Source organism: Ovis aries, chromosome 5 (assembly GCF_016772045.2).
Source record: "Ovis aries strain OAR_USU_Benz2616 breed Rambouillet chromosome 5, ARS-UI_Ramb_v3.0, whole genome shotgun sequence".
In the NCBI taxonomy this organism is placed as follows: domain Eukaryota; kingdom Metazoa; phylum Chordata; class Mammalia; order Artiodactyla; family Bovidae; genus Ovis; species Ovis aries.
Window position 1 is genome coordinate 14,437,271 of NC_056058.1, and position 15,024 is coordinate 14,452,294.

The 15,024-nt window shown below is 50.2% G+C and overlaps 1 protein-coding gene across 2 annotated transcripts in view; it reads right to left on the reverse strand.

The window, feature by feature from the left end:
• Window positions 1–12,692: 12,692 nt before the first annotated feature.
• Window positions 12,693–15,024, reverse strand: part of ELAVL1 (ELAV like RNA binding protein 1) — a 36,245-nt gene continuing 33,913 nt past the window's right edge. Inside the window, exon 6 of one of the 2 annotated variants that reach the window (XM_015095474.3) lies at window positions 12,693–14,238. In XM_015095474.3, coding sequence (XP_014950960.1) covers window positions 13,914–14,238 — 325 coding nt within the window. In that variant the 3' untranslated portion in view covers window positions 12,693–13,913. The remainder of the gene's footprint in view (window positions 14,239–15,024) is intronic. The other variant, NM_001166194.1, reaches the window with a different exon arrangement.

The following is a 15,024-nucleotide window of genomic DNA, read 5'->3' on the forward strand; positions in this document are numbered from 1 at the left end:
CAGGGGTCAGGACTCTCAGGACTCTGGGTCACAGAAGCCTGTCTTTTATGGTGCAGGTGGAGGGCGGGGGCACACCTGGCCGTCAGCTTCCAGGCACGGTGCAGGGTGGTGCCTTTGGCTGTGCTGTGCAGGGCCCTCAGCAGGTAGTTGATCGGAAGGGGCTTCTAGCATCTCCAGTGGTGCTTAGGGTCCTTCATCCTCTCTCTTTGGAGCCTCATCTCTATTCTCGTGATTATTTGCGCCAATCAGATTCCATGTAGACTGTGGGGGGAACAGTCAGGTAGCAGATGCAGAGCTTATAAGGCAACCAGACCTTTCAAAGAACGAGAACTGGGACTTCTCAAATGGTCCCTGGCTGGGACTTCCCGGGGACTTCCAAGATGGTCCAGCGGTTAAGACTCCACGGTCCCACTGCAGGGGGCGTGGCTTCCATCCCTGGTCAGGGAACTAAGATCCTGCATGCCGTGTGGACAGAAACAAACAAAAACGCAACTACCCCCACCCAAAACTAAATACACTTCCAGGGTAAACAAAAGGAAAAAAGAACCAGGCCTGACCTCTTAGCAGGGGTGACCTTCCTCCCAGGTGACTAGGGCCTACCATACTTGGGGGCTTTTTGCAAATGTTTTGCTTTCTTTTAAAATAAGAAGAAAAAATATATAATCTAGTTGGAGTTTCAGTCATCTTTATGCCAACAGTGTTGTAAAACGTATTTTTTTCTTCCTTTTTCCATGGGGGATAGAACCTATGAAGGCAAAATTGTGTGGGGCTGATGAAAGTCACAATGGGCGATTTTGGCATATTTCTTGGGCCTTATCATGCTAGGGTCTGTCTCTTCAATCTTAAGGACCATTATCAATCCCTCTTTTGTTACCATGATCCAGGAAGGGGAGGTGGAGAGGGAAAAAGGGAAGAGACCAAAAACAAAAAACAAAAAACCCAGTGGAACCAAAGAGGTATTTGCAGACTCATGTTCATAGTAGCATTAGTCATCTTCACCCAAAGGTAGAAGCATGATTATTTGCGCCAATCAGATTCCATGTAGACTGTGGGGGGAACAGTCAGGTAGCAGATGCAGAGCTTATAAGGCAATCAGACATCAGGTGAACGGATAAACACAACGTGGTCCATCCATATGATGGAATATTACTCAGCTTTCAAAAGAAATGAAGTTCTAAGACATGCTACAGCATGGATGAATCTGAAAACACTTGTTAAATAAGCTTACAGTTTCTGAAATGCAGGACACTCTACAAGCAGTAAAACATGCCCCTCTCAGCATTTTGGTGGGTTTAAAACACAGACCTGGTGGCTTCGCCACCCACCTATTTAAAATAAAACATCAACACACAGCTGATTTGAAAGTGCATGTGCACACAGGCAGCTCAAGAGAGGAAAGCCGGGCGGCAAGGAAAGCAGAGAGAAGGGGAGTTTTCATTCAATCATCTTTGGACATGGCATGCTTTGGATGGTGAACATTACCTGTTAAGAATAAACAGAGGCTTCCAAAGAAGACATGCAGATGGGCAATGGTCACGTGAAAAGATGCTCATGTACTCAGTCATGTCTGACTCTATGACACCATGAACCCACGAGGCTCTTCTGTTCATGGGGTTTCTCAGGCGAGAATACTGGAGTGGGGTGCCGTTTCCTTCTCCATGGTATCTTCCTGACCCAGACACTGAACCTGCGTCTCCTGTGTCTCTTACATTGCAGGTCTGTTCTTTATTCGCTGAGCCTATTTTATTCTCCCTTATTTTAGTTTTATTTTGTCTTACTCTGCTTTATTTGCCATGTTGTGTGGCTTGTGGGATCTTAGTTTCCCCACCAGGGATGAAACCCATGCCCTTGGCAGTGAAAACAGTCCTAACCACTGAACAGCTAGGAATTCCCAGAAAATTCTCCAGTTCACACTGAACAATTCAGTGGATTTTCCTACATTCACAAGGTTGCGGCAACTACCACCTCCATCTAGTTCCAAAACATTTTCTTCACCCCAAGAGGAAGCCCTATGCCCAGTGAGCAGCAGGTCTCATTCCCCCCCCCCCCCCCCCCCCGCCCCCAGGCCCCTGGTAATAACTGACCTACTTTCCGTGGATCTGCCTATTCCGGACATTTCTTATCAATGGATTCACACACTATGTGGCCTTTTGTGTCTGGCTTCTTTCCCTGAGCATCATGTTTTCTGGGTTCATCCACATTGTCTCAGGTGTGTCAGGGATTTGTTTCCTTTTACAGCTGAATGCTGGGAAGGACTAAGGCAAAAAAAGAGAAGGAGGGTGGCAGAGATGCGATGGTTTAATTGCACCATCAACTCAATGGACATGAACACGCGCAAACTCCAGGATATAGTGGAGGACAGAGGAGCCTGGTGTGCTGCAGTCCACGGGGTTGCAAAGAGCCAGACACGACTGAGCAACTGAAGAACAACAACAGTATTTCATCATATGGATGGACTATATTGTGGTTTTTGCTTGTGTGTGGATGGTTCTGCAGTGTTTGACCTGGTGAATATGTGTGGATTGAATATAAGAATGCTTGGAAGGATATTGAGATAAGCAAGCTGTGGGCACAGAGGCATCAGTGGCCCAGGTCCTACTACCCCCTGCCTCAGGGCCAGGAGTCCAGTGGGGACCCCTAACTCAGCTGTGGGAGCATGGGTAAGGGGGGATTTGGGGTAAGTGATGGTGGGAGGGGAGCAAACTTTGTCCTGGCTCAGAGGTGGGGCTGACATGCTCCCTTTTCCATGTGACCACAGCAGGGAAGGCCCTCCTTGGGGTCCTTGGGTTGGGACCCAAAAAAGGGCAAGTCATCTGCCTGCAACACCCAGACCTTGTCAGGAGGGAAACCAGAATTCTGCCCTTAGGCGCTGGTCACCACCCAGCTTACTTTTCATTGTACCGATTATGTCTGCCAGCAAGGGCATGCTGTGAATTTTCATAGACAGACCTGGACTGTATTCATCCAGGTAATGAGAACACCAGCCGTGAGCAGGTTTCTCCCCACCTGGCTGCACTGGGAGGTCTGCTGGCTGCAGGTGGTGCAGGATGTAGGCAGCCCACGGGGCAACGTCTGATCCATAGGGTAGCACCTGCTGTTTCATGCCTTGCGGCTGCCATCTTGAAATTCTTTTTTTTTTTTTAATAACTTTATTTATTTTTGGCTGTGCTAGGACTCTGTTGCTACGTGCAGGCCTTTTCTAGTTGCAGCGAGTGGGGCTACTCTTTAGTTGCCGTTCGCGGGCTTCTCGTTGCTGTAGCTTCTCTTGTTATGCAGCATGGGCTCTAGGGCATGTGGGTTTCAGTAGTTGCTGCACTCGGGCTCAATAGTTGTGGTGTGTGGGCTTAGTTGCCCAGCGGCATGTGGGCTCTTAGTTTCTGGACCAGGGATCAAACCCGTGTCCCCTGCATTCGCAGACAGATCCTACCATCTAGACCACCAGGGAAGTACACTAACCCCCCCTTTTTTTTAACGATTTTTGTGTGTGTGTGTGGACCATTTTTAGTCTTTACTGAATTTTCTATATTGTGTCTGCTTTTTTTTTTTCATTTATTTTTCAGTTTTTTTGGCCACAAGGCATGTGGAATCTTAGCTCCCCGATCAGGGATCAAACTTGTACCCCGTGCATTGGAAGGCAAAGTCTTAACCACTGAACCACCAGGGAAGTCCTGTCGTCTTGAAATTCCTAACAGACTTTTAAAAACCTTTAAGTGTGGTAAAATATACATAACCTAAAACTCATTTAAAAGAGTGCACAGCTCAGCAGCATTGAGTACATTCACACTGTCCTGCAACCATCCGCACCAACCATCGCCCGGACTTTTTCATCTTCAGTTGAAACTCTGTCCACACTAAACACTGGCTCCCCATCCCCTCCCCCAGCCCCTGGCCCCCACATTCCACTTTGTCTCCATGGACTTGACTTCTCCAGGGCTCTCACGTAAATGGAATCTTACCACATTCGCCCTTTTGTGCCTGGTTTATTTCACTTACCATGGTTCATCTGTGTTGCAGCACGTGTGAGGATTTCCTTCCTTTTAAAGGATGAATAATGTTCCATTTTACAGATACACTACATTTTGTGTATCTGAAATTCTGAATAATTTTTAAAGATGGACTCTGCATTTTCATGCTGCACTAGGCCCCCAAATTACATAGCTCATATCCAGCAGGAAGAGTCCTTCCAGCTTACTCAGTCCCCTCTTCCATGGAAGTCCCAGAAGGAAACTCAGCAGGGGCGGTCGACTAACCACCCTCAACCCCCTACCCTGCACTGCTTTGGGGAAGAACTCAGAAAAGACCCAGTGACACATTTAAAAATATATATGTTTATTTTTTCGGCTATATTGGGTCTTAGTTGTGGCACTCCGGATCTTTAGTTGCAGCATCTGAACTCTTAGTTGAGGCACGTGGGATTTAGTTCCCTGACCAGGGATTGAACACAGGTCCCCTGCATTGGGAGCATGGAGTCTTAGCCACTGGCCCACCAGGGCAGATTTGAAAGGCTTTCATGGGTTGAATTGTGGCCCCCCAAAAGGTATGTTGAAATCCTAACCCCCAGGAGCTCAGAATGTGACCTTCTTTGGAGGCAGGGTCTTTGGAGACGATCAAGTTAATATGTGGTCATCATCGTGGGCCCTGATCCAGGACTCGCGTCCTTATAAAAAGCAGAGGTTTGGACACAGAGTCAGATGTGCACAGAGGGGAAATGATGTGAAGAGATACAGCGAGACAGGCATACAAGTGGAGGGTTGCACCCCTTCCTCCGAGAGGCATACACAGAGCAGGCAGGGAGAAGCCAGGCCCCTGAGAATCGGCCTGCCTATGGACGCTCGGGGATGGCTGCGCTCAGCCTCCCCCTTCCCCATCGGCTTCCCCCATTGTCACCCTGGACATGCTGCCCACACCTTCCTGTCTGATGCCTGGCTTCTTTTTCCACCCTCCCCTCCCCCACCCCACCCCGTCCACCCCTGCCCTGCCGCAGGCACAGCTTACAGGATCTTCGTTCCCTGGAATCAAGCCCGAAGGCCCAGGCAGTGAAAATGCTGAGTCCTAAACACTGGGCCACCTGGCAGTTCCCTGATGCCTTGATGCCCGGCTTATTTATTTATTTGGCTTTGTAGCTCAGTTGGTAAAGAATCTGCCTGTAATGCAGGAGACCCAGGTTCGATTTCTGTGTGGGAAAGATCCCCTGGAGAAGGAAACAGCAACCCACTCCAATATTCTTGCCTAGGGAATCCCATGGACAGAGGAGCCTGGTGGGCTACATAGTCCACAGGGTCGCAAGAGTCGGACGCGACTTGATGACTAAACCACACACACCAGGTCTTAGCTGCGGCGTGTGGAATCCAGTTCCCTGACCAGGGACTGGACCCAAGCCTGCTGCACGGAAGCACGGAGTCTTAATCACGGGACTGCCAGGGAATTCCCTGATGTCTGGCTTTTTAAGGCTCTAATCTGCACTGAGCATGGGGCAGGGTACTCAAAGCGGCTGCAAAGGAAGAAATCCAGGAAGTGGGTGCTTTACACACATCACATCTTAAACTGTAAACGTTTACAGGTTGCATCTTCATGTGGCCAAAAGGGTTTGAAAATAATACATTTTAATGTTCTTCTTTGGTCATGAAAGCAGATGAGAGGAATGTTTTTAGATTTTAAGAAATTAGAAAAAAAAGAAAAGAAAAAAGTCCAAGGCTTTTGAAAAAGTGTATTTAAGGTTTATACTATGGTTTTTCTGTGGGTCTGGGGACCTGATGCCTCCAGGTCAGTTGCCCTCCTTCCATCTCTGCAAAGGACTTTGAAACCTGTCTTGGACACATCCCTTTCTTTTTAAAAAATATTTATTTAGCTGCACTGGGTCTGGCTTTATGGACATGGAGGAAAGAGAAAGCTCACATGTATTTATTTGTAAATCAGAACTGCTTTTAGTTTTGGAGTCCCTGGAGTCCTTCCTGAGGGGCCCAGTGGTCCTGGAGCTCCACCACTGCAGACTGCTTCTGGGGACTTGCTCTGCCCTGTCTCTCGGTGCTCCCAAGGGTTGGCTGCCTGGTGTGGGTCGGGCAGTGGGTGTTTTACATGGCTGACCCACCAGAGTTTGCCATGAGGCTTCACTTGCCAGAGAGAGGCAGGAGTTCATCTGTGTGCCACCAGACCACCTCCCCTGCCCTGTGCCCACCCCCACCTCCTGTCTAGGGTGCCTCCAACAGGAAAGGACTCTCCAGTGGTCTGCCTTGAGCCCTGGCCCCTCTCCCTGACACCCACCCTGAGGCTCTTTGAGCTGAGTTTCTTCTAGGACTCAACCAAATCCTTCAACTTTTAAAAAATTGATTAATTTTGGCTGTGCAGCATGTGGGATTTTGGTTCCCCAACCAGGAGTGGAATCCATGCCCCCTGCCTTGTAAGCATGGAATCTTAACCACTGGACCACGAGGGAAGTCCCCAAATCTTTCAACTTTGAGAAAACCAATGGGACAGAAGCTGGTCCTTGGAACAAAGGCCAAGGTGAATTTTGAGGTTCGAGAGTCTACAGGAAGGCCAAAGTTAACCAGAAAGCTCCTAAACAGAAAGGGTGTTGGGCCATGGATCCATGCCCACACAGGACCCCACACTCAGAGAGCCCCACTGTGCTCGGTTTAATGTTCTGAGGTCAGTGACTTGAAGTTCTTGGTACTTTTCTGAATCAGAGGCTCTGCAAATTCTGTCCCATTTGGTGGAGGTTAGACGCCCTCGGGGTCTCCAGAGGGACACTGTTCCTGGAGGTCCAGGTGCAGAGGGGCTGGCTGTGTGCTCACGATGCAAGAATTCCCTCCCTCAACTGTCCGGGGTGACTTGAAAGATCCCCAGGAGAGCTGGGGGTTGGGTCCAGGCCCTGGCCTGTGCCCATGGGTACCTGAGCCCCCTCCTACCCATGTGGTTACACAGGCAGAATGTCCCTCCGAGTGGGAGGCCTTGCGTCCCCTCAGCATCCCCAACTTCCCATCCCGGCTGAACCCCAAGACAGACAATTCAGACGCACCGAGGTAACGGGTGGTCTAAACCCAGGATGCTCTGTCATCAAACTGGTGGGGGAAAAAGGTCACCAGCACTGAATGGTGTCTGTTTTCCCAATCGGCTGAGCTTCAGGGGATCACCTTTAAAGGAGCATGGGAACAATACCAACAACTTCCTCACGGTTCCGTGAAGGACTCTGAGGTGAACAGCACGCCAACAGCTAATAGGTAGCACGTCCACCACCACCTCCTACCTCCCTGAGGTCCCCCCTCGCCCCAGCACTCGGCACCACCTACACACAGGATGGTGGAGGTCTTCGGTCTGTTCTTTTGGAGCCTTGGGTGGGGAATGCAAGGCGTTCACTGGGGAGACGTGCTCCGGGGCCGGCTTGAATTCTGCTGCGGGACTTGTGTGTGGTGTCCCAGAGCTCAGGGCTCGCAGCTCCACACCACCCCTACCTGTCCTGCTCTGAGTGGGCTCCAGGCTGGGGGCAGAGGGCAAGGGGCCAGTGTCGCTGCCCCAGTGCCTCCTACTCTGCAGTGAAAAACACCCTCATGGCACAACTTGGTCCTTCCTATCACTTAACTCCAGGACACTAGCCTCCAGTGATAGACTCCGATCACTAGGTTCTCTAGGACAACATTGTTGTCTATGGTTTTCTCTCCTCTTCTGAAAATCCTTTCCAAATGAGCTAGGAAAGCATGGAGGTGAAACAAACGAGACACAGAGACGAAGGGATGCAGACACTAGGCCCTCAGAGCCTTAACCTTGAACGGAACCATGAAGACAGCCCCCACCCACCAGCCCTGGGCAGGAGCCCACTTCGATCTTGGTCCCAGCCTCTCAGCTCTGAATTCTGGGGTCAGGGGAGGCCGTCCCGGGCACGACGTGGAGCTGGGGGCAGAGGAGCTTTGTTACAGCACACCCCCACTTACGGTGCCTCTCTGGCTTTTAAGTGTGCGTCAGAACTGCCAAAGCAGAGTCTGCCTTTCCCCTCACTCCTTTGACCGCACCTCTAGGCATGTGGGATCCTAAGCTCCCACACCAGGGATCAAACCCGTGGCCCCTGCAGTGGACTTGCAGCATCCTAACCCCTGACCAGCACAGTGCGAGGAAAGTCCTCAAATCTGCTTTATAAGACCCCCTGGGGAAGGGGATGCACACCGAGGTCTGCAATTGGCCAGGAAAGGCTGACACCCAGACCCCTCCTCTTCGGGGCACAGTGATGCCTCAGGAGCTGCTGGAGGCCCCAGGACATCCCTGGTGGCTAGAGTCACCTCCAGCCAGAGCCCGGCCCCCTTCCCTGGTGGTTGCCGACCCTGCCCCTACAGGGAGGGACACAGGTTGGGTGTTCCGAGGGAGCTCGATGCAGGACCATAAGACACATACACACACTCACAACAGGAAACCCAGTGACTTCAGAAGAGGCCCCGTAAATGCCTGTTGGAGAGGTACGTGAGGCTTTTAGCTGAGCCCACTGGGTGTGGGGGAGCCAGGGGTGGGGGTGCTCTCTCTGCCCACCCCAGCCTTGCCCCTGGATTCAGAGCAGCCGTGGTGACTGCAGTACCTATTTGATTTGTTTTCCTTTCCATGAGGATCCTATGGACCCCATTTCACAGCTGGGGATGCTGAGGCTGGGGGAGAAGAGTCAAGGACTTGCCTACTGAGGACAGCATGGAGTCAGGATGCGAACCTGAGACCCTGACCCTGAGACACCGTCCTGCCTCTGGGGGAGTCAGAACTCACCTGCCCTCCCCCGAGGGGATATGTCAGAAGAGATTCAGAATGGCCAGAGGCTCAGATGGACAGGCAATACTCAGGGACAAGACAGGGGGCCCACAAACCTTTGAGGCTGGAGAACGGAGAGGTCTCTAGGTCTCCAAGGGGAGGGAGCTGACCCGCTTGTGTGTGTGGGGGGGGTGTGTGTGGGGGGGTGGCATCTAGGCAGAGAGTGGTGTGTGGCAGGGGAGCTGGGCACAGGATACATCCTAGAGTCATCCCTAGGGCTGGCTGGCCCAAGGGCTCCCTGCCTCCCCGAGCACAGAGCCTGGTGAGGGGCAGCCTCCTCTGGACTAGGAAGCAGGGAGTCACCGGCAGCCATCACTGGTGCTTCACTCGGCGATGGCTGCTTTACAAGGCACACACCGTCACCCCCACACCACCACGTCTCCACGATCCCACTTCATTTATTACCAAAATATCACAGAATTCCAGTCATAGTTAACATACAGAGATTAACACAAACCTGATACCTGCGGGAAGGACTATGTATTCGGACAATCGCGTTGTTTTGGAATCGTAAGGCCCCACACCGTGAGCACTCCGTACTCCAAAAATACACTCTGAGAGCTTTGGAAACTGAATTAAAATGTCTACACAGCTATGAACAATTGTTTAATAAAACTTTTTCATGTTTTCATTACATGTAAATATATCAATTTGGCATCTCTATAAAAACTCTGAAAATGGTGCAAAAGTTTCATTCTCTTTGAGAAAGCCATTGACAAAAAATATTCACACTTCACTAAAATTTTGAAAAATGGTCTTCTTTCAAAGCTTCTTTATTAATCTGAAGTCTTCTGGATTATCAAAATCTAAGTTTGCTTTTTCCTCCTAAAACACTAAAGAACATTTATTCACAAGGATAAAAAGGCAAACTGGGGGGATGGAAAACTGAGGAGGACTTTTTTTCCCCTGAAAATAAAGAAAAAGAAAGAAAGAAAAAAAAGAAAAAAAAAAAATAAGCTAGTTACATAAGCAATCTCCAAAGAACACAATGGGATTCATTTTATTGTTGGCTTTTGGACAGCAGTGTCACACTTTATTGAAAACAAACCCATGTAAAAACAAAGTTAAAATGAAAAATGGTACCTGAAAAATAAATTACTTTATATAAAACAAACCAATAACTTAAAACATACTAATATACAAAAGGTCTACCCATCTACTGTACAACGTGGGAACCACTTGGGAAAGTGCCCCCCACCGGCCCAGAGCAAGTCACTATAAACGGAACGTCACACAGTAAAGACGTGGCCCCAACCAACGGACAAGACTTCTCTCCTGGCAGAAGTGAGACACAGTCCTCCCGGGTCGCTGCAGACCACCGGTCAGCCTAACTTCGGTCCTCACGGGGACTTACGAGGAGTTAGTTATTTAACGACCAAGCAGAACACTGAACTCTTGTCACCAAAAGGTTGTGGAAAAATACAATCGTTAAGAAGTCAGAGGCGAACTCAAAAGGCGTGGAAATGTGAACCCTGCTGGGGGTCCTACGGCCGTTGCAAGAAAGCATCAGTTCCCGCTGCCACTCAGCGGAGGGCTCTCAGGACTTGGGGTGAGGACAGGGCCTGGGAATCTGATGAGCAGCAGGTGTTTCCTGAGGAGCTGCCTCAGGTCCCAGGAGGTACCGTGGGTCCTGGGAAGATGGGAGGGATTTCAGATGGAGGGCTGGGGTGGGGGTCATGGGGTGGAAGAGGGGCCCTTGGTGGCTTGGTCTCATTCTCTGTGATCCAGCCCAGGACGGCTGTGGAAAGCACAGGGAAGTTGGGTCAGGCAGGGACGGATGTGAAATGGGACAGCCGGGGGACATGAACTCTGATTTTCAAGGCCAACGGCAAGCTGGGGTGAGTCCACAGCCCTAGTCTGGAGGCCAACAGGGCGAGTTACTGCCCATGGCTGCCTCGGGCTTCTCACGTCTGTCTGATCCAGCAGGGCTTCCCCACCGCAGTCGCCAGCTCACAAGGACCGGCCCCCTACAGCAGCGAGGTTCAGAGCCTGGAAGGCGGGTTTCCAGCACTAACGCCAAGCGCAGACTCTCGGAGGTTAAGGCAGCTGCCCTTGGCGAGGGAAAGACTAACCTTGGAATAAGGAAGGTGCCGCTGGCTGCGAAAGCCCAGCCTTTGGCTATTCTGGCAAGAGGGGGGCGGTGGGGGAGGGTGTTGCAGTCACGGGATGTGTGACCAGAGGCACAGCCAGCACAGAAAACCACAGCTTGGCGTATTACATTGAAAACCTAGAGAGAGGCAGAGCTGAAGGGTAAAGAGTGGATTACTTGACTGGAACCAGGTGCAGAGAGGTGCAGCTGCTGAGTGAACAACTAGGAGGGCCAGTCACACAGGCCGAGAGAGAATTCAGTCAGAGTCTCTTTGGTATCTATGTGCCAAACCAAAGTTTTCATAAATTAACATCATCTATCCTCAACTCTTTTTCAAAATTCTCAAAGAAAAGGAGAGCATTCATTTCACAAGATACAAATATGACTGATCTAGGTTAAAAAAAAATTTTTTTTTAAACATGGTTTCTTTCGGATTGTGACTTGAAAAAAAAAAAGAGGTCTTCCTTTTGCAAACAAGCTTAGAGATGTAATGAGCTTTTCGGACCCAGGGCCAGCATCTGGGACTCCCGTGGCAGTGACGATTACTTCTCGGAAGCAGAACGTGTCAAAGGCAGTATCCTCCTGCACACTCACAAATTAAAACTCCCCAAGAAACACATGAGGGTTTTTAGCCAGAAGGCTGTTCTGAGCAGGGACCGCGTAAAACGAGACATTTACTGAGATACTCTGGGCAACTCGCAGGGGTCCGTATGCGCTTCACAGTTCCATCTCATGTGTGCTACCATCAGGAAAACCAATGTGATCCCAATAAAACAGAGGGGACGAGGGGGCGAGGGGGCGGGCTGTGAGCCTGTCACTCCCAGTGCAGGCCCCTGACAGAATTCTCGTAGGACACTGCACGCCAGCGCGGGCTGGCAGGAGTGTGTCAGCAACGAGGCCTTAGGGTCACTCCGAGGACGGGGAACCTCACCTGCTCTGAGAAGATGTTGGCCCAAGGCTGGCACGACCTGCATGGTATATTTTTCTAGGACAGCATCCCGGCCCTGGGGTGTGGAGTGCTCTGGGGTACACACAGCAGGGACCCTCTTCATGTCAAATCTGGGCAAATGGGCCTTGGATCCAGGAGGAGGCACGTAAGCTGGCTTGGACTTAGAATCTGGAAGATTCTACAGGAGGGAGGAGACCCTCCGTGGCACTTGGCCAACTTGGGAGACAAGGCCTCAAGAGATGAATTTGGCCCTTTGTGGGGTAAGAAGAGGGCTGCGTGGTAAACTGGGGAGGCTCAGGTAAGTGGCTGGCTGCCCCTCAGTAAAGCATGAGGGAAGGGATGGGGGGACGGGCAGCCTAAAATGGTTGAGGGCGGGGGGCGGTTTTAGAACACTGACCCACTCTGCGGAAGGTTGTGCCTACAGCCCAATGACTTCCACTTAAATAAATAAATAAATAAATAATGCCGCAATTCCATGATAGCGATAACTAAAAAACAGCCTATCGTTCACATGCTTTATTAGTCTCTTGTGTCAAGGTTAAAAACCGCTGGTACTAAATTATGGTGGTTTTGATTCTCTCATACACTGGTTATTTATAAAAAAAATCACATCATGCTCCTGAGGAGTTGCCCGGAGACTGGGGCCCTGCCTGTTTACCTCTCAGGCCCTCTCTCGGACTCTCCCTGCCCACTCCCCATTTGGAAAAAAACACCACCTGTGAGAGCGCAATCCTAACATCATAGATCCGTAAATGCTTTGTCTTGAGGCAAGTATATTTGTTGCTTAAAATTTTACGAATCCTCCCTGAATGCTGGGCTGTCTGTACCTTACCTAGCCAAAAAGAAAGAAAAGGTAAAATAAAAAACAAAACAAAATTCGAGCAAAACAAAATCAAATTTAATGGTCTTAAATGCAAAAGTAAAAACAAACAAAAAACACAAAAAAGCAAAAGAAAATTAACAGAACAACCCAAAACGTCAAGGCAGTTATGAAGAGAACTTTGAGGGTTAATCTTTAAAACTACAAATCAAAGGATTTTTGTTGTTGTTGTTGTTTGCTTTTTGTTAATAGGTAACTGTCAGGAAGTAAGTACTTTTCTGTTGAGTGTTCACAGGAGAGGAAAGTTTCAAAACAAAACCTGACTAAAATAGAAAAAAGCCTAGCGCTCACGAGAAGGGATGCGAGAAATACAATGCTCAAATGTTTCTGTGTTGTTAAAAAATAGAGCTATCTGACGCATTGGAGCTGTGGTCAATGCGCTCGGAAACTGGAGCGAAGACAGGGTCGACAGTATCCGCTGTTGTGGGGGCACTGTGCATGCAACGTGTGGACAGGAATTCGGGGTGTCGGAGGAGCAAGGCATCTTGAGGCGTGCCTGCAGCTGAGATCTGACTCTGGAATATACTGGAGTTCCCCTGAAACTCTTTGGTCCGTTCCCATTGGAGCCTGGGCATAGGAGACCCCTTGTGTCCTCCGCAGGGCCTGGCCCGGCCCGGCGTGCGGTCCCCCTCCCGCCGGTGGCCCATGGCAGACTGGCCCGCTGCCGCAGCCAGGGCCCCTCGGCTGAGTGAGCAGCAGGTGGCAATGGGACCTGCTTGGGAAAGCAATTTCCTGTCAACCGAAGCAGAAATCGCTTAAAATGTGGAAGCGGTTGAGAAAAACACGCACTCAGCATCTGTCTAACATCTTTAGGAACTAAAACTAAAACATCGTTTCTGTTTGCTTGTTGGTTTCTATCCAGTTTGTGGAGACATTGAATGAAACGCGTGTTAGACAGTCTCGGAAGTTAAAGCATGCTTCAGTTTCACCACCATCCCGAGGGACTGGTTAGTCAATGCAGTCTATTTAGATTTCTGTTTAATATATATTTTAAAGGAAATAACTTAAGAAACTTAAAATTGGTCTAACATTGTGGGATTTCAAACATTTGAACATGTCGGCTGCATCCCAAGAGTATAAAAACCTTTTCACTTCTCATTTAGACTAAGACAAACACTTGTGAAAATTGGCGCAAAATGAGTTGTACACTAACAAAAAAGTTTCAACTTCTTCACTCTTAATTATCTATTCCGTACAAAAAAAAAAGCGTGAGCGAGTTATTTGTGGGACTTGTTGGTTTTGAAGGAGACCTGCAAGATTTTGTCCCCCAGGCGGTAGCCGTTCAGACTTGCTATGGCCATGGCGGCCTCTTCATAGTTTGTCATGGTCACAAAGCCAAAGCCTTTGCACTTGTTGGTGTTGAAGTCGCGAATCACTTTCACATTGGTAACGGCGCCAAACGGGCCGAACATCTGCCAGAGGATCCCCTCATCGGCATCCTGGCCCAGGTTGTAGATGAAGATGCACCAGCCCGAAGAAGCGTTGCCCGGGACATTGACACCAGAAAGCCCACTCATGTGATCTACACCCATGGGGGAGAACCTAGCAAACAGAGAGCACAGCGTTCAGGTCAGGGTCAGGGTGGGCCCGCGCGTGGACACGTGGCCCATGGGGGCGCTTGGGCCGGCAGCCCCCCACCTCGGGCACCGTCAGAGTTTTTCACTAAGCGGAAGTCAATATAGTGTCAGAGGGAGGGCATGGGCTCCCTGCTCCATAGGGAATGGGCTCTGAGGAGAGACACTGGCTGCCCGGAGTGGGTCAGAGCCTCAACCCGCTTTCCCCATCGAGGGGACCTGTAGTGGCCTCTGACCAGCCGCTCCCTCCACCCCTCCCACTGTGGGGAGAGGGGTCCTGTTTAGTTACACCTGTACTTCCCACATTTTAAAAGATGGGAACTTCTCCACATCCTCCTAGGTGCTGTTACACTCCCAGCTCCCCCTGGGGAAACCCTTCCTTATCCTATACGTCTGTGTATGTATGTGTGTTTGCCGGGGGTGGGGGAGGGCTGAATCTTCTTGTTTCTTTGAATTTTGTGCCCCCCCCCACCTCGTCAGGACCCTCCCTCTCCAAGGGTTCACAGCCAAGCAGTGTCTGCATATAGCACACACCCATGAAGGGCCACTGCAGCAGGGCACAGCTCTGGACAGCCTTCCACTGCTGGTTCGTAACACCCCAGAAGGGCCAGGGCTGTGGACTGCAAGTCCACCAAGCTTTACCAAAAATGTGGGACCACCCAGTTTCTAAAAAAAATTTTTGGCTGCACCCCATAACATGTGGGACTTTAGTCCTCTGACCAGGGATCGAACCCCTGGTCCCTGCCTTGGAAGG